This window comes from Trachymyrmex cornetzi, unplaced genomic scaffold (assembly GCF_001594075.2).
Source record: "Trachymyrmex cornetzi isolate Tcor2-1 unplaced genomic scaffold, Tcor1.1 scaffold299, whole genome shotgun sequence".
Classification (NCBI taxonomy): domain Eukaryota; kingdom Metazoa; phylum Arthropoda; class Insecta; order Hymenoptera; family Formicidae; genus Trachymyrmex; species Trachymyrmex cornetzi.
In genome coordinates, this window is record NW_017297680.1 from 2,097,476 (window position 1) to 2,121,829 (window position 24,354).

At 36.8% G+C, this 24,354-nt stretch overlaps 2 protein-coding genes across 4 annotated transcripts in view; both read right to left on the reverse strand.

Annotated features, from left to right (window-relative positions):
* Positions 1–183: 183 nt before the first annotated feature.
* On the reverse strand, positions 184–2,465 carry LOC108762372 (ankyrin repeat family A protein 2). Of its 3 annotated transcripts, none has more exons than XM_018509344.1 (6): positions 2,345–2,465; positions 1,684–1,917; positions 1,115–1,247; positions 545–765; positions 323–470; positions 184–248 (listed from the first exon to the last, which is right to left on the reverse strand). In XM_018509344.1, the coding sequence occupies exons 1-6, from the start codon at positions 2,354–2,356 to the stop codon at positions 184–186; spliced, it is 813 nt and encodes a 270-aa protein (XP_018364846.1). In that variant the 5' UTR covers positions 2,357–2,465. The 3 variants fall into 3 exon arrangements, with proteins under 3 accessions (XP_018364846.1, XP_018364844.1, XP_018364845.1); XM_018509342.1 differs by having other exon boundaries at positions 1,684–1,955; XM_018509343.1 differs by having other exon boundaries at positions 1,684–1,955; positions 2,120–2,465.
* A 3,843-nt stretch (positions 2,466–6,308) lies between these two features.
* siz (Brefeldin-resistant Arf-GEF family protein schizo) overlaps positions 6,309–24,354 on the reverse strand; it is a 56,819-nt gene continuing 38,773 nt past the window's right edge. Inside the window, exons 2-9 of the mRNA XM_018509345.1 lie at positions 11,149–11,505; positions 10,712–10,993; positions 10,365–10,632; positions 9,591–9,947; positions 9,090–9,466; positions 8,203–8,858; positions 7,778–8,119; positions 6,309–7,690 (exon numbers count right to left, since the gene is read on the reverse strand). Of these exons, the coding sequence (XP_018364847.1) occupies positions 7,416–7,690; positions 7,778–8,119; positions 8,203–8,858; positions 9,090–9,466; positions 9,591–9,947; positions 10,365–10,632; positions 10,712–10,993; positions 11,149–11,505 (2,914 nt within the window). The 3' untranslated portion in view covers positions 6,309–7,415. The remainder of the gene's footprint in view (positions 7,691–7,777; positions 8,120–8,202; positions 8,859–9,089; positions 9,467–9,590; positions 9,948–10,364; positions 10,633–10,711; positions 10,994–11,148; positions 11,506–24,354) is intronic.

The following is a 24,354-nucleotide window of genomic DNA, read 5'->3' on the forward strand; positions in this document are numbered from 1 at the left end:
CTTGTCTCGGAAAATATTTCACGTTGTATTGTCATGTTTTTTAAAATTATTGTTAAAAATATGCTATATAGAAAAATTTTTCTTATACTTAAACGACAAAAATACAGTTATTTCTTCATTTTTATTTACAATTTGTAAAAACGTATAATATACAAATGTTACAATTTAATAAAACAAATATCGTTATAATTCATCCGTTGGCGTACTTATAATTTGTGGTATCAAATGATTCTCAATAACTGCTTTAGCTGCAAATTAATAAAAATCAAATTTACCATTTTCATGTAGATCCTTTTAAATGCTTTTAAAAGAAAATACTTACCATTCATTGAATTATTCATAATTGCTGCTTTATAAGCACTTACATTTGAGGTATTAGTAAGTGTTATTTCTGCACCTTTTATTAATAATTCATAGCAAACATGTGGATGATCGCAGTGTGCTCCATATATTAATGGAGTATTACCATCCTACAGCACAGAAATATAATTATATGACACATGATACCAGAAATTAAGTTTATACTTAAAAGAAATGCGTGTACCTCGTCACATGCGTTAGGATCAGCTCCATGATTTAACAATAATTTGACAACATCATGATGACCATAGGCGGCCGCCAAGTGTAGACTAGTCTGTAAGTTTGGTCCACAACGATTTATACTGGCGCCCCTTTTGAGCAATTGTTTAGCACTACCTATTTGTCCGTAAGCACTGGCCCACATCAATCCGGTTAAGCCCTTTTCATCAGTCATATCCACTGAGTCTGTGCAGCAAAGATGTGTTATTTTACAACAATATTTGTATTTTAATTTAGACAATGGCGAATTTAATCACTTGCATTACTAGATTACTGCTAAAATAGCTATAATATACATAAAATATACATAAATTAACATATTTATTTAAATATTTTAAATAATTAAATTTCCATTAACGATATTGTCACGTTATTTAACAGGATATATGTGTATTATCTCATTGTCAAAGTTGATCATATTAAACTACTGCATTTAGATACTTTATATAAAGCAGCCTTTTTAATATGTATTAATTCAATGTAGTGCGTGTGACTGAATTCACCATAAGATGTACAGTGCATACATATAATTTACTTGAATGTATATGGTCAGATGTAAGTTCCCCCTGACCCGCCAAGGTATGAAACGTGATGTCGTTGCCAACATAGAGCTGGTGTATCTGCGTTTGAGTGTTGCCTCTTTGCAAATTTGTGAGCAGAGTGGGTGGCTACAAATAGATAAAAAATGAATAATGCTTTTGAAGCTTCCACAGGGTACTTTCTATTCAAAAGCTATAAGCTCTCCTTGTCCAGATTCATTATTAGAATGTCAACGTTTTGTAAACATTACAGTTTACTTCATCAGGACAAGGAGCAGTCTGATACTGTGTCAGACTGTTCCTCACCCTGATAAAGTAAACTGTAATATTCACGAAACATTGGCATTTCTAATAATGAATCTGGACATGGAGATAATCCATGAACCGCTTAGCTTCTGTATAAAAAATAGATCTTATATATATTTAGTTATAAAATATAAATATTCTATGGCCTACAGGCAACGGTATTACAATAACTTCTTTGTCGCGACGGGTGAATCCCCTGACTCTTGAGGTCGATACCGATGTCCCGTGGAGTTCAAGGAGAAGGCTGAGAGAGGAGTACCTTGTATGGTTGGAAGGCGCTAGTCCTGGTCGAGTCTTGCCACGCTCCTGGTGCCCAGTGCCATTTTGTCTCGAGTGGCTCCGACTTGCAGCCAATGCTCACGTTTTCCGGTTTGTAGATCAGAGGTTTCGGCCGTATCCCGATCGCCGACCCGTCAGGGGTGACGCTCTTCTCGCTCTCGGCAGTCTCGGCAGAGCAGCGGCCCCCTTTGATCTCGTCCTCCTCCCGCTCCTCCTTTAGAATTAATTCCGAGTGAATTTGATCTTCCATAGCTGTCAAACATGAAATTTCAAATCGCACAAGTAATGTGCGAGATGTACCAAGCGGATCAGTTTCGTTTTACGATGTCCTTTTTATTCGTTAGGTATTTGTTAGTCGAACGCGAGAACAGAATTTTCTCTCAAATCGTATAAAATTGAATGAACTGGATTTACACCTTGTTGGAGGTTAGGAATGCATTATCTCGAAGTTGAATAATCTGAAAACATTCCACGTCGGAGACTGCCGGGATTGTCAAGAGACGTGGAATTCAACTGCCATTCTCATGTTGATATTGTTCCACTATATTATTTAAATGCAGCAACAATCATACAACACCCTGCATAGATGCTGTATGTTCCGTTGGATGGTATTGTATTTATTTACGAAAGGATGTACATACATGTGCGAACATTGAGAACCGATACAAATAAGCAGTTCATGCGCGCTGGAAAGCTGTTTTAGATGTGCGGCGCGTCGACGACGGATTTATAAGATTGTTTTCAATGGGCGCGTTCAAGCGATTCAAGTTGATAAAGCGGCTAGCCAGTTCGCCGAGCAAATGAGCACAATTGGTTGTTACTTATAGATCCAACCAATCATATACAATCGCTCGGTAAGGATGCCTAGCCGTTTTGCCGTCTTGACCTCCCCTATTATTATGAATGAGCGCGTTCAAGTCGACAAAGCAGCTAGCCTGCTTGCCGAGCAAATGAGCATAATTAGTTGTTACTTGTAGATCCAATCAATCATATTCAATCGCTCGGTAAGCATTCCTAGGCCCAGTTCCACAAATAACGGTTAACTCATAACCGAAGTTCAATTTATTCATTGTATCTTTCCAATTTTAGAATTGGAAAAAATGAGAAACAAGTTGAGCCTCGGTTAAGAGTTAACCATGAGTTGTGAAACTGGGCCCTAGCCGCTTTGCCGTCTTGAACTCGCCCAATGTATCACAAAAGTTGCTTTCCATTTATACCGATTCTCAGATAATTCTCACTTGTGACATCATAACAGTTGTGAATGCGCGTTCCTTTTGCATTCTGACAAGCGAGATTTAACTGAATTTTTGCCTATAATCTGCACAAGATCGAGACCGTGTGCTATGAGTCTTGTAAACTCACTTTAAAAGTGGAGTTATAAACCACTTTAAAAGTGGAGTATTGTCATGTGATAATTTTTTACCAAAGTAAGCAAATAATGATGTCATATTAATCTGAGTATAAAATGTGTTGTCATGTGATAATTTTTTACCAAAGTAAGCAAATAATGATGTCATATTAATCTGAGTATAAAATACTCAGCTCACTTCAGACTCAGTTTTACTTGTGTATAAATGGAAAGCAATTAAAGTTAACGGTGATCTGAGACTACTTTCGCAATATTTTCGGAAGATTAAAGCAAACCGTTAAATTAATTAATTGACAAATTAATGTAATTGTAGAATTGTAAAATTTCTTTCATAATTTTGTCGTCTTTAATCTTTTTTTTCTATACAAAAGTGACAATAAATTATAAGTTTTATTCATTAATAAAAATACAGAATACGTTACTTGAAAACTTAGGACGATTTCGGCCAATTAATTCCGATTAACTTAATTGATGTTTAATACGACCGATAGAATTGCTCACTGCAAAATTTTGTCTACTATGTCCGTGAATGCTAATCAAATCTCTCTTTCTAAGTGAATAATATTATTAACAGTAATATACATTAACAAATTAATCACCGATTATGTTAATTGGAGTTGAATTGTCACAGCATGACGTCAGAGATGATAAATAAGCTGATGTTTATGAAGGAAATACACGCATTTCGGATTCAGAGTTATTTATTAACACAGTGTACTTACAGCATTTACTAGACTAACAAGGGAGAAATTTACTAATAATTTGGCATTGAGAGGGAAGAGGAGGGGGCGAGAGGAAAAGGGGCGATTGATCTTGATTATACACGCTTTCTCACCAGCAAGGCTTTCTCGGAGAGCAAGCCGAATAACGGCTGCGACGTGCTCAATCGGGCATCAGACTTTAAAGATCGCGCCAATTTGGTGCAATCCATTCTTCCCTGATATTTTTTCGCCAACAAGAACACGTATTTCTACTTTAACGCGACTGACAACGACAGTATGACGATAGGTATCAAATTCGAGGGATAGTGCGAGGCGATGCTCAAGTCATCTCATTCTCATTGCTCAATAGTGATTCCTTTTTCTTTGTGAGGGTGGGAAAAAGTGACAAAAAAAAAGATACATGTAAGAAGATTTGGGGTTTTCCTAATCAGTCTTTTTTTTCTTGTCCTCGCGCGAGATTATCACAGAATTCAGATTATTTAAGTGAGTGGCCAGTGAGAAGAATTGACGCGATCTCGTCCGTGGAACTTAGCATACTTGTGACGTTAACGCTGCATCTAAAGTCGATCATGTGTCTCTGTACAATTTCTGCCCATTTCTACTAACGTAGATTAACTTTAATCTCGGTTTAACTTACTTTTTATCTTTTTCTAGTTCTAAGAATTATAAAAGGATAAAGAGTAAATTAAACCGAGATTAAAGTTAATCTACGCTGATAGAAATGGACATTAAAGGATTATCTTTTCGCGAGGTAATCCCGTATTCTGTCGTACGAGATCGTATCGCGTACATCGTGTTGATGAGAAAGACTAGAATCGATGTCGGTGTTGCGTGTGCGAGTAGCTCGTTTAATATGGGTGCTTTCCATTTAATGGTACAAATCGACACAAGCATCGTTCCATCTTTCTTTACATTCAGTAAGCAATATAAATAAAACGACACTCGTGTCGACTTGTGCCACCAAATGGAAGGTACCTAATGAAGAAAAGTTCGCAACAGGCATGGAAATATACCTTCGTTTATCTCTCTTTCTCTCTCTTTTTGTAAACAAAATGTATTGTCGACAAGCCACCACAAATACGTAAATTGTTCCTCGACAATTTCAACAATTCCTCTGCTCCTTTTCTCGTTTCTCTTTATTAGAATCATAAATAGAACGGAGTGTTCAACATTCGATCGTTTACAACGTTTATAAAGTACATTAGCGATACGGGTCGTACGTGTCAAGGATCAATCGATAACAGTTATTAGCAGACGTGACAGGCGCAAAATTAGAACGTAGTCGATCATGCGGTTACGTATAAAAATTTTCAGCCCGGCAACTTATCTCTAGACACCGCTTTTCGTTCAACGCGCTGGAAAAATTCTGATACTTACAATACAGGAGAACGAGAATCTTTTTTGCACAATATCTTTTGACCGATTGCAAGCTCGTTCTCTCTAACGAATCTTAATCTTAAGTTAACGATAATTACAAAACTTATCGCTGATATTAACAATGCGGCCGAAAGCATCTCTTTTTCTCCCCAGTAAGCAAACTGTTCGCAGAATGCCAGAAGATTGATAACAAATTTGATTAGAAAAATTCAGCAGATCAGTACCATCTGTGTCCGCATTAAAACTACTTTCTTATGCTCTGTCAATCAGCTGCACCCCGATAGAATAACACACTTATTAAATTATATAACAAAATCCTGTATAAAATTTGTAATTTGCAATTACGAGTATATTTAAAAAACAAAAAAACTCTGTAAAAACTCTGATCTTTTCTAAAACATTAATAACTGTTTGCTCAATTGAGTTCAATATAGTATTTCAGCAAAATAATAATATAACGAATCATCATAACGCAATTATTGTAAAATTTTCGTAAGTTCATGATGCCATTAATGTATAATGTTTTCAATTTGTTTATCGAGGTGCCAAATCATGCAAACAAATTCTGTTACATTTTTTTGTGACATTCTATCGCCAGCATCTGATATAACAGATTCTGCATCAAAATTTGTTAATGATTTGCAAAATCTGTTTAAGCAAACTTGGCCTACTGGATCTCTTTCACTCTCTCTCCTTTCCCTTTGTAACGTCATTAAAATCTTTTGGTTAAACACACGTCTGATATTCACGATACTAAGAAAGAATTAGAGCACAAGTAAAGAGAGTAGAAATCTAAAGTAGAATTATATTAAACACTCCTCCTATGTAGATGCGTTATTTTAACGGGAGATTATCATTAAATTAATGAACGCCGTTTGCTTGTTTACAGCCAGCTGATGTCACGATCAGCGCTATGTACATGATCAATTAGTTTGTCATACAATTCCACAGCTCTTGGAAAAAATTTTCGACTTCCTCTACGATTGTGATTTCATTAGTTCGTTCCTCGGTCGCGGGAGATTTTTTTATCATGGCAGTATATAAGGCATGCGCGTTTTTTTCTTTCCTTTTTTTCCCCTTTATTTCGCGTATGTATCTTAGCTTACGTGATTATACTTTCGCAATGGTATTATCGACGTTTAGATCTATCGTCTATTCTCGCCGCGAAAAACGAGAAACGAATTAATCGTGGATATATTTAACATGATGGTTTTTTTCTTTTCGCTCCTTTCTTTCTCCTTTTGAAAATGTGAACAACTTCGAGTCAAAATTTCAACATACATAAGCAAAAACTACTTCTCGTGAATGATTATCAATAGATCGCTATAATGACAAACACGTCTTACGTCTTACGTTAAGTCTTATTTCATTGCTACATTCAAACTTCACGTTTCCGTTAATAAAAATCGTTAGACATCAACATGCACCTAACATCGATAGAGATTGCTTATCGTTTCCCTTATACTAATTTCTTTTTGTTACACGTGACAACTCATTTCGAACGTCGTTATAAGCCTATTATTTACACTTTTTCGAATTGGTGATGGTGATAATACTTGTTGATAGCGATTACTATTAGAAATTCTCGATGGTATCTCGTATTCTTACAATTCTTGTGATTTAAGATTTTCTCTTCATTAAATTCTACTCGTTAAAACGCCCGTTTGTGTAAAACTAAGCAAAAATGTAATGATATTATCTACACACAATTCTATCATTCAATATCGCGTCTTCGTAAATTATAAATACAGTGTGAAAAATGTGTCCATTAGTTGTTTTAGATGAATAAATACTATACATAGTCTCGGGAGGGGAGAATAGGTTAAAATTTTCTTTTTCTTTTTAAATGCGCTTGGTGATTTCGATTGGATCCTGCCCAATCCTTCAGATTTACGTCTTTATTAGCTGTCGTCATTAGCGCTCTAATTCTTTAGCACGCTTCGTGATGTACGTATAAAAAGACACTACTCTATTAGTACGGTAATAGAACAGTTCACGGCAGTCTTGCTGCTTGTAATAATTCACCTTTTTTTTTAAGAGAAGAAAAAACTACACGACGAGAAGCTTCAAGTAGAAGAAATAAAAATTACAATTTTATTAATATAAATAAATTAGAGAGTAATTATTGCTATTTAAATTCTCGACATAAACGCGAGACGTCTTTATCTTATTAAAAACACGAAGCGTACTAGAAGAAAACAGGTATACGAAAGTGTACCTCGTTTACGTTACTGGAAGAGTACATTATACTTCCGTGGTACGACTGTAAGGGCCGGACTCTTCAGATTGCGACAGTTTTCGCTCTCGTTTGGCGAAGAGACCTCCTAAAAAAGACGGCTGCTGAGCCAGTCCCTTACCACCGGCCCCAGGAATTGTAGCTCCTGGATGAATAGGATGAACTTGTCCAGGATGTTTAATGCCTTGGCTCATTGAGCTGGCAGAAGTAGATTGAAATGAAATAGACATACCACTGTCCAGAGAACCCACGCTTCCACGGCGCTGTGGCTTCTCACCGGCAACTAAATACGTACATTGACACGTTACATTTTCATATATTTGCTAAATTGTAAATACGAAAATATAAATATATACTTTTCCTTACTTACACTGCTCGTGTATATCAAGAAGAGAATTACTAAGGGCGGAACGTTTCAATTGCGTGTCGACATCGACTGTTTCTGTTCTATCGGAACAAGTTCCGGGACAAGGACATATCTCTACATCAGCGACGCCAGAGTCTCTATTTTCTGCCCCGCCCCGCGCACCTCTACTGCTCTTTTGTCTTTCCAATTCAGTTTCGATACGTAAAGTTTCCATCTCATCCATTTCGCTGATAGATTCTCTAAGGTCTTCCACAAATTTACACCTGTCATGCTCGTTTCGAGCATTAAATGTGACTAGAACTTTTCCGTCGACACGCTGAGAGAGTCTTATGCCATATGGATAATCTGCAAGACAAATGATAACAATCAGAAGTAAAGATTACGCTAATATTTAAATATCTTCATAAGCTTATTTCATTAAAACTTACGGGGAACTTCAAATAAAGTAACCACCATGCCGCAAAGTGTAAAGCTCTGCCTGAAAGTGTAAGTTACGCTATTCTTCTTCTTGCTCAATATCTTCGTGACAACGAGCAGATCGTTAAAGAGGAAAACTTCTCTCTGATGAACGCCAGGTCTCTCCTTCTTATGAATGTCCGGTATCTCGTAGAGCCTGCAGTAACACACCAATCTTCTATGTGGCAGCGCCATGTTTGGCTTCTTTCCAACAATAGTCGCTTGGACCTTCATTACTTGCGACACATGATCTGAGCCCGGCTTAAATTCGTTATCTTTCACTCGTTCGTAAATGCCAACTAGGATATCTCGATCTATATCGCCGCAATCATCAATTCCTCGAAGATTCTTTATGAAATCCTCGAGTCTCATTCTGCGCTCAGGCTTTAGGTTAGGTGTATGCAAATCCGTATTAAGCATGATAATAGCAAAGGCCAAGACAAAAACGGTATCTGCCGACCGCAGCCTCGATATTACGTCGTGATTGCATTGGCAATAACGTTGACTAAAGACTTCCATTAACCGCTCGATCTTTTGCGCCTCGCCAGGCATTCTAAAGTAGGCTTGAAACTTTCGTAAAGCGACATCCACTTGCATTCCAGAAAGATCTAACTCCTGAGAGAAACATCTGCAAATTATAAGTATTAAATTATAGTATAGAGTATAGATATATCTAGTAGATATAAATATAGAATTATAAGTAATAAAATACATGTTTTAAATATATTATGACAGTATTATTTTTAAAAAAGTATTTTAAATAATGTATAACTATAATGAGACAATCCATTATTAACGAAAATTTATTCTTTTATTCTCAACATTGATTCAAATATATTAAGTGTATTAAACCACTCACTCAAGTACTGCCATATTGAAAGTGTTCTGCAAATTCCCAAGGTACTCTCCTATCATCTGTTTGGATAATCCTTTTCGACTGATCAAAAATCTAGCGACTCCTTGCGGACTGTTCTCCAAAAATCCACGTCTGATAAGGTAACTGATTCCCCTTTCCGGTTTCTTATTGAAAAGATTTAGGCCGACCCTGTATTGTCGCTTTCTCACTGTTTCGGACACTTTATAGCTTGTTTGAGGCGGCAGACTTTCCGTGTGGTCCATTAGGGGAAGCTGATAACCGGAGCTGGCATGTGAGTGGCCAAGCTCCTTCACGTTAGCGGTCATCGCCGCCGTGTCAGCAGTATGACTCGCGCATTCCTGATGTTCCGGCGAACTCGACTGATTTCACAATCACAACAGTTCCGTTAACACTTTTCGCTTGCGTCCTCAGAAAATCGCCGTTACTTGCGCTAAACGAGCAAGTAAAGCGTAAATATAACGAAAGAAAGTCAACTATACTCACAATCCCTTTGTGCTTCCAGACAGGAGACCCTCTCTGAGCATCGCCCTCGGAGCTTTCGCAATTGGTGGAATCACTACCGGAGCTCTGCACCGAACTTAGACTTCCGTTCTCCACACTTTTACTAAGACCATTATGTCGTGGTTCCATGGATCTCGAGGTGATAGAAGACGTTCTCTTCGGCACCTCCGGGGGAACTTTTTTACTGGAACATCTTGTTCTGCCAGGACCAAGCTGGTTGGCGTTGTTCCAATTTTGCGACATAGTCGTCTGTAGATTGTGCGGCGTCGACGGCGATGTACATGGTGTTCGCAGCAAGTCTCTTGGCGGCGTTTCTTGTCTCAGGCCGCACAAGGCTTCCTGCATTAAACAGAAATTGCATCTTTCTATCAAATTAAGGCGATAAAACAAGATATATTTGGTTGTAACAAATTATTAGTCCGTTCATTTTACAATACGATCGTCACCTTTGTCATTACATTTATCGACACTCACCTGTGGATTGTAATAATGGATGAGGTTGGCGTTGTTCCAATTTTGCGACATAGTCGTCTGTAGATTGTGCGGCGTCGACGGCGATGTACATGGTGTTCGCAGCAAGTCTCTTGGCGGCGTTTCTTGTCTCAGGCCGCACAAGGCTTCCTGCATTAAACAGAAATTGCATCTTTCTATCAAATTAAGGCGATAAAACAAGATATATTTTGTTGTGACAAATTATTAGTCCGTTCATTTTACAATATGATCGTCACCTTTGTCATTACGTTTATCGACACTCACCTGTGGATTGTAATAATGGATGCTGGAGCCGCTCTCCTGGGAGCTCGATTCCCAGCAGGGACTCGGTGGTAATTGCTGATGTCGATTGCATGGGCTGGGCGCCAATGAGGGCGTATGTCTACCGCTCTGATGCAAATTATGATTTGTGTGTTGATGGCCGCTGACCTGGACCTCGCATCTACCACTCTGACTTCTCGGTATAGGCGATTGCGAATTGTCCACGTGCCGCCTTTCCCTGAGAGACATGCTTCGAATCGGCATGGGTCTGCTAGATTCGCAGTTAATTTAGCGCGATGAATTTTTTTTTTTAACGACAGTAACTTCTGTGGAGAAACGTTTTTAATTACCTGTTGGCGGACTGTGCCTGCTGAATGTATATTTGACTATGATAAACCATTCTCTCGTGATCGTTGAGATTGCCCGAGCGGTCGATCGCCAATTCTTGAAGCTTCCTGCTCAATCGCTTTTCTGCCTTGGCCATCGCCGTGATCGCCGCGAATTTCTTCAGTAATGTGTACCTCCGAAAGGCACGTTGAATCGTCAGTGCCGCGTTCCGCGCCTTCACGCCGCCGTATTTCCGCTCCAACATTTCGATCTGCTTGTCAAGTAGATCCTGCGACAACTCGTACCTGTAGAAAATGAAACCACGCAATTTTTAACTTCCGATCCATTCTCTTGGCTGCGCTTCTCGATACAATTCTTCATCACAGGCGGACCGTTACGGTTCTCTGAGCATCCGTTGTTTGTTCGCGGTCGCGAAAGAGGATATAAGATTACGACTTACGCGGTCTGCAGCCGACACCGCTTGAGCACGTCGCCGTTACGAACCGAGCCCTTCTTAAGGTGATTCTGCTGATACCCAGCGGACTGTGGTTGCCCGCCAAAACCCTGCACCATGGTGCCGTAGCTCTGCGGCTGCGAGTAGCCTGTCGCGTTGTGCGAATAAACCTGCACGCTCGTGGCAGGATACGGGGGCCCGTGTGCGTAATTCTGATTCTGCATGTAGGACTGGCCCGTGATGTACGACGTCGTCGACAGAGACGTCTGGCTACCAGACGAGTACGCGCCGTGCATGCTGTTGCCGTGGATCTGGCTAGCGGCCGTACTGCTATGCGACGGTCTCTCCACCTTCGTCGGGAAACTGTGCAAAAGACAGACAAATGTTAATTAATTTTTGCTCGAGACATCACGTCCGCGAGACTTTACTTTCTAATCTCAGGTTGTTAACTACTTCTGTATCCCTCAATTGCAAAGTACTTTTCTGATAAATCACCTCTAAGAATTTGACGAAACGGACATGACGAAAATCGCAGAGAATCATTAATTTCTCAATCACGCTCCGATTTTGAGTGTCTATATTAACACCATTCTTACCAGACATACATAGATGTTTCATCATTATTTTTCCGTGTATTATTGGACAGCATTTTCTTAAAGTCGTTTCTACCAATGTAGGTTAACTGTAATCTTGATTTAACTTTTTATCTTTTTCTAGTTCTATCAGAAAAGAAGAAAGAGTAAATTAAACCGAGATTAAAGTTAATCTATATTGGTAAAAGTGGACATCACACTGAGAAAAATGGTCTGGTTGGATTAAATAGTAATTCGGTGGAAATGGATTCTAGTTGAGATAACCAGTTCTGATTGAGATAAGTTCTAGTTGAGATATTCTGATTGATATAATTATTCTGGTAAAAAAATAAGAATTCTAGTAGATTTTACTAGAAATATTGTATCAATCAAAATTCTAGTTATCTCAACTAGAATTCTAATAAGTTTAACCAGAAAATTCTGATTCGTCCATTTTCAACCAGAAATTTTTTTCAGTGCAGTATTGATTTATAACGGAGAGAGACTTATCGCAAAGTTCGAAAGTTGAATTATCGTGGACCACAAATTAAAAAATGGAAGAAATATTCAAACAAATTTTTCAATTTTCGTTCTTCTCTTAAAGACGGCATCTCAAACGAAGAGATTTTATCTCTAGATTTTCAATTTAGTTTTTTTATCCTTTTGAGGAAAAACTAGCTTATATAAGAGCCTGTACAAAGAAACATTGTACGGTAAGTCCGTACCGAGATAATTGAAATCAGATAAACGATACCCCGTGCCACCCTGGTCACGCGGCTGCAAACGCCAGGTGTTTTTAATTATTAGACAAGCGCATATACATACGCGACGCATATAATATGCGGATCGTAAGAATAGAGGACATACCCTCTGAAATGGTAAACGCAAATGATCATGTTGCTACCGAGGACTCGGACAATTTTCCACGTGTATCGAATTGCGCGATCTATCTTTGTCTATGATGCGGTGTGCCACGGACGTTCTCGATGCACAGCTAGTTCTTGCGCGTAATTATTACACCACGATTGCGCCACCGAGCCGTTTCTTCTCTCACGAAGAACGATGCACATGTCTCGCGTGTCGACCACCTCGAACACCGAAGACGAACTGGCAATGGAAGAGGAGCAGCTGGCGCTCTCGAGGTCTGCTTTTCGGACCATCGGGACAAGAAATCCCTGAAAGAATCGTGGATCGAGGACGAGGGGTATAAGTCTTCCCCTCGCCCCTCCGAGGTACCATAAAGGTGCGTATTATATGCCCGTATCTCCAACGTATCCTCGCCGGTGTGCATCTGGCAGGTGTATCTGCGCGGCGATAGCAGCATCGACGGTGTATTTGACCGTGACACTCAACCTTCCGCGGCGGAGACCACTTCTTACGTAATGCACGTCAATTAAATGACTTACGTAAGAATTTCATAACTTAAGCAAATGAATGCGCAACATATGACAAATGCATATGCCGGCCGAAGAGATGAAACGCGAGATGACTGCGACCAAGAGTCGCAAGGAATGATTCATGATTCGTCCGACTCTCGAACTTTGCCGAGAATGAAGACTCCCTCTATTCAATCAATGAATGCTCAGTAAGAAAATGTTGCTGTAATACACGAAGAAATAATGATGAAATGTACCTGCGTAGGTTAGAATCGTATTACCAGAGAATTAAAATTGGAGCGTGGTCGAGAAATCGATGGTACCGCTTCGTCATAAAATGTGCATCGTTCTCGTAAACTAAGTCGTATTTCCCTGCCGTAATCAGTGCGTGTATCATTAAATGTTATACGATAATGTAGTTGAACAATATAAATGCGGCGAGTAATGCAGAAGCAACACGTAACCGCATATATAAGAGATTTCAACGAGTTTTAAACTTCAATTCGAAGATCTAAGCATACATCTTAACTAAGAATTAAAGCTTAAAACGGGATATTAGGCACAATTAAGAACTAAGTTACTTTCATTTAATAAAGAAGTACCGAATCACATTTACATAATAGATCCTTCTAAATCAGTATAAAGTTCAGAAACTTTAATGAAAACGTGTGAGAATAGAAGTTGTGCCTTTAATTTGGGCACAAAGGAAGATGAATTCAGAAAGCGTATCATCATAACTTTTCAGAAGAAGAATATATTAAACATCATTACCGTTATAGTAGAATGAATTTTATTACATATCGGACTTTTACAAAATCAATTGTGAAACTTATAAATGCAAACATTGGAAAGCTCTCCGGAAACATCTGCTTCTGGAGAAGAGAAAGCACGTATATAATTCGTAATATAACGAACGTACAGTTAAAACCTTTCGGAAAAAGAAACCCACATCGTAGTTGCGGGCAAAGTAAATTGATATTTTTTTTATCAATCGTACTTTTACGAAACGTTTTGAATTCTTCGGGGAGAACATCGGCGGACCCGTAGGAGCGGATATGTTGCCGGAGACGCGAGGATCCTGCGTATATAAAGGGAAATAAACGCGAGGGACGGTGTGGCATTAGAGCTTCCCCGGAGGAGGAGGAGGAACATCTGCTCCATCGTGCCTGCGACTCGCGTGCCACACGAGCGCGTGCTATCCAGAGCCTCCCCGACACGGCTTCGCAGAAGCGGCACGGGAACCCTGCCATGCCGCCTGCCTGCCGTGCCGATGGTGCCCCGACACGCACCTGGCTCGATGTTTTTTTCTGCAGGGAAGATGCCACAGGCAGCCAAATGTACGGACTGGCTTCTTCCTGTCCTCCTTCTTCAAGAGGTGCTTCTTAAGGGTCTGTAAGTACGTAGTCCTTATTTCACTTTGATCCATGGAAAAGAGATCGCGTCTTAGGAAAATAGATTATTTCAATTTGAAAGACTCGTTCATATATATTTTTTTTTGCCTATGTCATTTTTAAGTGTACAATGAAAAAACAAAGTGAACGGACTTTTCAATCGATTTGATATTATTGGAATATATCGGGGAACGAATAGATGAATGAGATTATATTTAACGCAATTGCTAATGCAATTGCTAATTGCAATTTATTAAATATCTTAATACGTGATTTTGAATGGAAAATATTCTGTAGATATTTAACATTGCGAAAATGCGATAGGATTTGTTGAAAACCACAGATAGAAATCCTGTATTAAATGGGAATAAAATTATGTTTCCTTTGTAAATGTATTTAATATCATATTCTATTCACGTTTCGTGTATTTGAATATATGTAATATTGCATGACATTTTACACTTTTGATAATAATCGTGCTGATTATTATATTATTATATCATTTTATATTTGTAATATTTACCTCTTTAGATCTATAAATGTAATTGCGGGAAAATGTCGTAATATTTCTATAAATACAGTTGCATGAGACAAAACCGCAGTATCCACCCACCGCGTATGGATACATAAATTAAGGATTATTATCGGTACATTTGACATAACGATAACGATACATACAACGCATTTACAATTTAGTCAAGTTTCACCGCTGAAAGTAAGAGACACGTAGCACCTCGTTAACTTCTTAACATGTAACTTGATATATCTTCGAAGTACATGCAAATGTCCTTTGTTCCTTGAGAAGAGAGAATTGAATTACCGTGTAGTGATAGCTTACGTTCATTATCATTGGCCTAAATGCGCACAATATAAGCCATTTGCATATTGCGAACTCTCCGGACGGAGTCACACTCGTCATATCACATTCGCTTTACGAATTAACTGCGTTAATTGCACAATGCATAAGTATATATAAAATATACAGTAGCGTGCAAAAGTTCTCGGCCAGTAATATTTTGTATATTCTAATTTATAAAAAAAGCCCGATCAAATTTTAATCATTATCAGATGTTAGTACAAGATTTCGTTATCCACATCTTGTACTGATACCCGATAATAGTTAAAATTTTATCAGGCTTTTTTTATAAATTAGAATACAAAATATCACGCCGGAAATTTTTGCACGCCACTGTATATACATATATATTTTGCATTTTTCTTTTATATACTTTACTTCGAAAGTGATACAACTAAAAAAATGTGATTTTTGAATCATTACCATGAAAGAGTTAAGTAAACATCGCATACATATATAAAAGAGAAATGCAAAAATGTGTGTGTGTGTGAAATGAAAATGTTTGGTATTATGAATTATTCAATCATGAAGCTTTAGACATAAATGACGACAGTTTGATGAAAGCGTCGGCTCTTTCGTGATCAATTACGATGTGAAAATCAGCTGACAGCTCATTTCCACGAAGCTCTCGAAGAGATGCGTTTAAGGACGTCTTTGCTCTACTTATGAGACGTCTCGGTAGATGCGGATGCATAGAGGATTTGCGCAAGTGTCCATCGCTCCTGTCAATTATGCTTAACGTCGCTTATTCACGGCACGCAGTCATGGCACATTTTATCAGAGCGATATTAATAAATTCCGCGGTGCAAACTCATGCAAAAATCGATTTGAGATGAATTCCATTCGCACGACTGGACGAGACATCAAAAACATAAGAAAAACATTCTTTCAATATTAAGTATTTTCCGATATTACGGTGCCTTTTCAGAGATGCTTTGCAGAAATAGTTTTCAGAAAATAAATAAAAACACAGATATAAGAAATAAACATAAATAAAAAGAACATAAATAAAAAGACAGATATAAGAAATAAGTATACTAAAAAAATATTAAATTAAAAAAAATATTAATTTGAATAGTTAACTAAGTAAATATTTACTAAATTGTTTATTTGATACAAAAATCATTAATTAGATTTAACTACACGGACAGAATTGTCTCTTAAAATTTACCCTGAAAATATGATAGTTGTGGTACAATACAATATTTTAAAGATTTTTATTTTTTAACATGCACTTCAGTAGAATTCATCAAACTTATATTATATATTTTATTGTAGTTTTATTAATGAATGAGAGAAATTTACATAAAATTCTTCGAAATACAATGTTGTCCCAGAACTACCATATTTTCAGGATAAACTCTAAGAAAAAATTCTCTCCGTGTATCATTTCTTTTATTGAATATTTATTTATTGTAAATAAATGTTTATTTAGTACTAATCAAAGAAATATATATTAAGATTTAGTAAATTTTTCAGTGTATAATACGTATATAAACAAAAATATATATACATAAATGAAAAGAACAGTCGATTTTAGAAAAATACAATTATATTCAGTCGACTTCCGTTCGTAAATAAAGTTTAACGTTATTAACTCTAAGTCCGATCGGTGACTTTCGGCACGTAACGTTTTTGGTTACCGAGAAAAAATCGTTGTCAGGTAAGTGTGCTATGAGGTATACCGTACGAAGAAAAAGTCTATGTATACAGAAAATACAATTATATTCAGTCGACTTCCGTTCGTAAATAAAGTTTAACGTCATTAACTCTAAGTCCGATCGGTGACTTTCGGCACGTAACGTTTTTGGTTACCGAGAAAAAAATCGTTGTCAGGTAAGTGTGCTATGAGGTATACCGTACGAAGAAAAAGTCTATGTATACGGTGTCTCAAATCCATTACGGAAATTATTAAAGCGTGCTCTATTATCACAACCGCTGCTCGCGCGCCGCCGTGGACTAATTATCATCGAGCAATTAACAACCGTTGATTGCTATTACCGGCGTAGGTGCGCGAGGGCGTACTCTTGCGCGAGCATCGAGCGATCCTACCAGATTCTACCTTCTACCTGAGAAATAATTTTGCTCTCTACCATCCGCGTGAGCATGTGCGTGCTATTCGTGTGCGTGTTTGCGATAGTCTATCTATGTTTAGAGAGGAAGAGGCGAGGAGATGATGCCGCTTTAGAGAGATTACGTTTCCTCCAGTATGATAATTACATTCGTGCGAATCTCGTCGAGATAGCGCCGATAGGATGTTAGCAGTTTCCTTTTCTTCAATACAATTTGTCTATTTCCTTCCGTTTATATACAAATTTGCGTTTCTGTACAGATTTATGATACACTTAACCAATTACAGAAATCTGCAGATTTAATAAAGTACAGAGAAATTTAAAAAAATATCATAAGACATAAATAATAAACTACAATCCCAACTAGGGATGCACAAGGTATCCGAAAAATATCCGATATCCGGTATTATTCGGCACTTTTGTTACTATCCGACCGGATAGTCGGATATCATTAGCATCCGGGAATATATCCGGTTGAAATTTTGTATCATTAAATTGTTGATCTTTTATTATATAAATATTCTATAAATAAGTATGCATATTCATAATGCTTATATAATAACTTATATATTGCTGCGAAATTACAATTTTTCCTCTACAGTTATCGTCTCTATTGTTACAGTCCTTTTTGTTCCCTTTTTCTTTTTTTTATTCAACCTCTTTTTTTGACGTTGTCATCGAATCCGGTCGAATATCCGGAAAATATCGGATATCCGATTCGAAAAATTGCCTTCCCGTATATTCGATATCCGATAATTTTACGATCTGGTGCATCCCTAATCACAACACTGTTAAATCTATAATGTCAAATTTAATCTAATTTAAATCAGTATAAAGCAGTGTGTGTGTGTGGCGACTTAAATTAGATCAATAGCGTTTTTCATTGGCAGAACTAGTGCGCACTTTAAAGTCGTTGTACATAATCGACAAAGATGTACGTTTAATAAAAATATAGAAACGAATTAAATCGCGAAATATTCAATACATTTTATTATGCTATTTGATAAAATATACATTGGGCATTTTAACATTTGAGATATCTCACTTTTACATTTAGATCAGAATAGCGTACAACAGCTTTAATGTGCACTGAATGCGCATCAAAAAGTTTCTGTCAATGCTGAAACGCTGTAAACTTGACATTATAGATATAACAGTAAAAAAGCTGCTTTAAAGTATCTTACATCATATTTAAAAAAATAGGGTTACATTAAAAAAAATATTAATTTAAGACGATTCGAAAATTAGTTTTTCAATTATACCTTTATCAGTAGAGTTTTGTAATATAAATATAAAAATTCTGATGGAATAACGAAATATATTTTCGATAAATGTCAATTAAAAATGATAGATTGATAACGGTCATCCGTCATCGAATTTGACAGGTCGTTAGATTTGGGTGAAATAGAAATAACAGATAGATACCGATTGATGAATGACGTCGGTGTGGAGTAACCCAACTGAAGACGCGACCTGACGACCCTTTCCTGAACGGTCACCATCTTCGAGCTTCGCGAACTTTGGTGCACTCTGGTGGTTCGTATCACTTGATAACAGTGGTGCTGAGTCTGGGGTGAGCAGACCGTCACCCTGTCACTGCGTGGCTCGATCATCGTATATGTGATCATCACTGTTCGTCACGAAAATGTTCACCGTTCCGGGATATGAGTCCCGCTTCGATTCGAGTTCATTGTTACGTTCTTCGCACAGATTATACGTTTTAATTCAATTCGTAAATAACATTCGCGAATTACCACAATATTCTTTGGTTAACTGGCAGAAGAGTAATCACGTTAGAGTAGATACGCTCGGTATCCAACGAACCTATAAATCCGATTAAAGCAGAAACCCGTTATATCTCGGCTGGTTATGGCACAAATTAAGGAAAAGATTTTCAGTGTTAACGTAATATTTTGTGGTGTTCACTCGAAATTATTATATCTTGTTAGGTAAAATAAAATCAGAGAATCATAATTTTAAATAGCAGATAACTGTTAAGTGACGAGTTAAAATTATTTATTCAATTGTTTATTCAATTATATGTCGTTATAATCGTCATAGAAATTTAGATCAATAAGTTAATCATAGCACATCGGATCGGTCCTTATTAGGTAATAATTCTTGAAATCTAGATTTGGTTTCCATGCACGGAGACCACCTTGAATTTCATTTGAGCTTCAATGCGCATTTGACACTAAGTAATTGGGTTAACTATTACTGAGCTACTCTCGGCAGCGATCAATAGTATCGTTTTCACTCGTCCGCCTTTTCCGGTTGCTTCACAGATGATCTTTTTTCAAAACTTTCTAACGATACGTGATTAATATGCGTAACATTAAGTATATCACAGTGTGATATCTACGTGCGATGTATTTATCAATGATCTCTCTTTAATGAAAGTATGTTTATACATATATTTTTATACACGTGTCTCGACTACATATATATTTTCATATTTTTTCCATAATTCTCTCACATAGAGGGAGCCTTGTCGTCACACGGACTGTGAGTAGCTTGAATACTAAGTATTCAAAAATATTCAAATCAAATTATCCCAACGAAGATTAAATCTTGTTCTTAGCGGTCGAAATGCCTTTAATAAATTTTAAAAAATTACAAATTGTTCAATTAAATTTTATTTAAATTTTTATGATTTTTATTTGATTTTACAATGTCGTTTCTGTTACGCGATTAACATTCTCTAGTAGAACTTATAAATTGTACGCTTGATTGTCATAAATAGGTGTATACAATACTTATTATTTGGCGTGGATATTGAAATCGAATTCAACTGAACGAGGCTTGCAAGAGAGAGACTAACTGAAATTTCCGCTGTATTAACGTGTTAATTAATTTATGACCAATGCAATGCGACGTACACGCTGGTGGATACCGTTTGTTGTTCGTCTTTAGGTGACTCGTATCGGGGACACACGTACGAAAAAGTCAAAGGCAGCGAATAATAATGAGCGCAGAAATCCTTCGTGCAAACGAGACCGCACGTGAAATGTCTTTAACGGTGTGACATACAGCGAAATATAAGTCCTTTACAACGCGACTCTCTGAAACTTCGTGCGGTGCATACTCGTCGCGCAGCTCGTTAACGCGATTCACTTTGCTCTCTTTTATACAACGAAAACTTGTCTCGATCTCCCTGGGGTTGCCAGTAGACAAACGCGACGAAATTGATCAAATTAATCCAACGACGACAATGGCGGAACTTCACCGGATGCGCTCACCGAATTGATCCAAGGAGAACACGATGGGCACGTTGAATGCTCGTTGAATGCACCCAATCGAATCAATTCAGATTCCCATTCACATGAGATCGACGCCACGAGGAATGCACTTTTCACGTTTATCGCGATTCAATTTCACACCTGCGACACTAGGAAACGAATAACGAGGTGTCCGCTCTCCACGTCGAGCGATTGCTTTGGCACGAGATAGAAAAAGGGGTGGGGGGGGGGAACAATAAAAATATCTTGACGGACCAGCGAGCACGTTGATTCACAATCGTCAACTACACCCGTTCTGTTTGCCGTTAGCTTCGATACCATAATGGAACTGTCAAAGTCGAATGAAAGGTGGGGCGGCGGCCTCCCACCGGCGGCGATTTCAACGGCTGCGCGCGTATACATTGTTACGCTCGTCTCGATGCTGCTACCGCTCGGAAATACAGGTCAATTCACTCTGGCCGTGCGCGATCGTCGTGTGTACATATATATTTCTGAATCTACGTTAAAAAGAGGAGAGTTACACTCGAGACGGGACGAGAGGTCATTGCACCCATCAGGGAGAGATCCACTTTAACGCGCGGCTGGAAAGAAGCCCGATCGATTTATGGCGCACAAACGATTTCCAATCGCGATCTCAATTACGCTTGCGTCGATTGATCCGAGTTAATCCGTCACGCCTATATATATTCCGCAGGACAGGATTTTCGATTTAGCCGAAATAGTGATAAAAAAACGACTTGAGATACTCCCGGTTTTGTACACACAGAAAAATATCATTCTACCGCTAAGAAAAGTGATTACTCAGTTTACTTTTTTCTTTTAAATAACGGTTATCTTAACGAAGTATATTTTCTTGATAATAATTATAAAATGCACCTACTTATTATAAATTTTTTTTAGAAAATCTAAATTATGTATTCAAAAATTTATTTTTTAAAAATGTCGTAGAAACGGCTTCATATAATAAACGAATCAAATTTATTTCAATTTAATAATCTTGATTAAAATTTTAAACTTACAATAGAATTCAGAATATGTTCTGAATACATTTTATGCTTGTGATGAATTTATGATAAATTTGCGAACATATGAACTCTTGAAACAAGTAATTAATATTTAAATACAGTATGTGCTGTGCTATGTATATTCTTGAACTTGTATAGAAAAATCTATAATATAATATACCATACTATGTATATTATTTACGTATGCAATAGTTTTCAAAATTAAGACCTAGGATATATCTAAAAAATATTCGAAAAAATTAAAACATCTCGTAAATGTCCTTCGAGTTTTCGTGTTGTTTATAAATCACAGCCCTTGACAAATTAATAAAAAACATACAACAAATGGCAGCATATCGCGCAGAGAAAAAACGCGAAATACAGTCGCCCCCGCATTTCTCGCGCGATTTTAATTGAACGCCTGTATCTCTACGTGTTGACGACAGATTTATTCCTCTTTGAATGGTACGCGCGCTCGTACCGTCAGCTGAACTGTAAATAGAAAAATAATAGCGCACAACAGGTATATCCACGTACCGACTGTACTTTCACGTATGTTAATGTCAACGTGATAAGGATTTCGCGTCAATACAGCGACAGTTTCAACGAGCGCGTGTGTTCCAGTTTTAATTTCGCATCGTCTGTGCGGGGGCTGTTGTTTTTTTTTCCTCCGGTCTGTGAAGAGCACGCAAGTGAAATACGCTTCATGCAACATCGAAATGGGAATATTTGCGGTAGCGTACTCAAGTAGATTTTTTTTCAAGGATGGTCCGTCGAATCTGTACAAAATTTTGTGCAACTAAATCTAGAATCGATTCTATTTTCAATTTTTTATACAATAATATAGTAGTTTGAAAAATACGACCAAGGTAAACGTCCCAGTGACCGGACATGTACCTTTACACAAAATTTATTATTATTAATCTCTCGAATGCTCTTTTTGTTACATATTATATTTTAATTATATTTAAAAATTACAATTAAATTCAACAATAAGAAATATAAATAATGGCCATAACGGTCAAAGCTAGATCTTTAGTATATACAGTAATTCAGATTGAATTATTTAAGCATTAAAGATCCAGACCGTTATGGACATCACTTCTATTTCTTATTGTTGAATTTTTAAATGTACGGTCCAGTAATGTTCTTATAGCGTTTTTCACTGACAGAACTGGTGCGCACTCAATGCACATTAAAGCTGTACACTAACCTAATTTGAATGTAAAAGTGAGACATCTCAATTAATAAAATACCCAATGTATATTTTATCAAATAGCACAATAAAATGTATTGAGAATATCGTGATTTATTTTCGTTTTTATATTCTTATTAAACGTACATCTTTACGTCGATTTGTATACAATGGCTTTAAAGTGCACTGAGTGTACATCAGCTCTGCGAATGAAAAACGCTATTATTGTTTTAAATTACAATTAAATTATATTATATTTAAAAAAGCATTTGAGATTAATAATAAAAATTGTGTGTCTAGAAATAGATACATGTCCGGTCACTAGGACGATCAGGATTGCTACAGAAAATAAATTTTAAAATTCCCTAACTTTTCCAGGTTTTCCAGATGAAAATGGAAAACTTTCCAATATAAAATATGTAAATTTTAACACATTTAAAGTCAAGAGCTGTAGGAAAGCTAGCCTATATTATTAAAAACAACGCAAAAAGGGCTCAGTAGCATACTGAAATTTCGGATGCAAATTCAAGCCTACAAAAAATAAATTAGTATTAAAAAAAGAATGCAGTTACGAAAAAGAACGATCAAATAAAAATACTGAATAAAATATAAATTTTAATTTTTTTATTAAAATCGTTTAAAGTATGCAAATTTTGAACGTATTTCATTATAAACGTCAGATGTAATATTAAAAAATTATAACAATTATTTGGAATAGGAGCAGTTTAAGGAAATTGTGAGCAAATTTCAAAATTTTCTAGACTTTTTTTACATTTTCCCCTGATTTTTCCCGGTTTTCCATGATCAATATCAATTTCCTTGACTTTTCCCGATTTTCCCGGTTTTCCCGGTTTTCCAGGTCTGTGGCAACCCTTACGACGATTATCTTAATTATGTGTCAAAATGTATTCGTATTTTTTAAAAAATATATACATGATAGTATATCTTTCACGGATATATTTGACGCGATATGCTACTATTAAATATTAAAGGAGTAATAATAATTCTCTTGAGTTAAATAACATTTTGTTATTTTCAACTTCCATATGGGTCAACAAAATGTAAATCAATAATTTCTGTTCTTAGTTTCGAGGTAAACAACGTTCATATTAATGTATGCATTTAACAAGTAATAAACTTAATAAGTAATTAACATCACTTAATAAGTAATTAACGTCATGTTGAGTAGGAACAATGGCGATGTATAAAAATGATTAAAAAAAAGATGGAATATATGTAATTTAATATTATATATGAATTTAATCTCTTCATCTCGGGAGATTAAAAGTTCGCTCCGATTTTCATGTCACAATTATAAGAATATCCTTCAACAACAACATAAGAGTTTCTCACGTAGAAACGATTAAAGTAAAAAAAGATGATTAAAATAGTATTTTCACTTCACACGGCCGCGATATTCATGAGTGTACTCATGAAAAACGTCTCAACAAAATTGCCCTAACGAAACCATAAACATTCGATTTTCCGTAAATTCCATTGGCGTTCT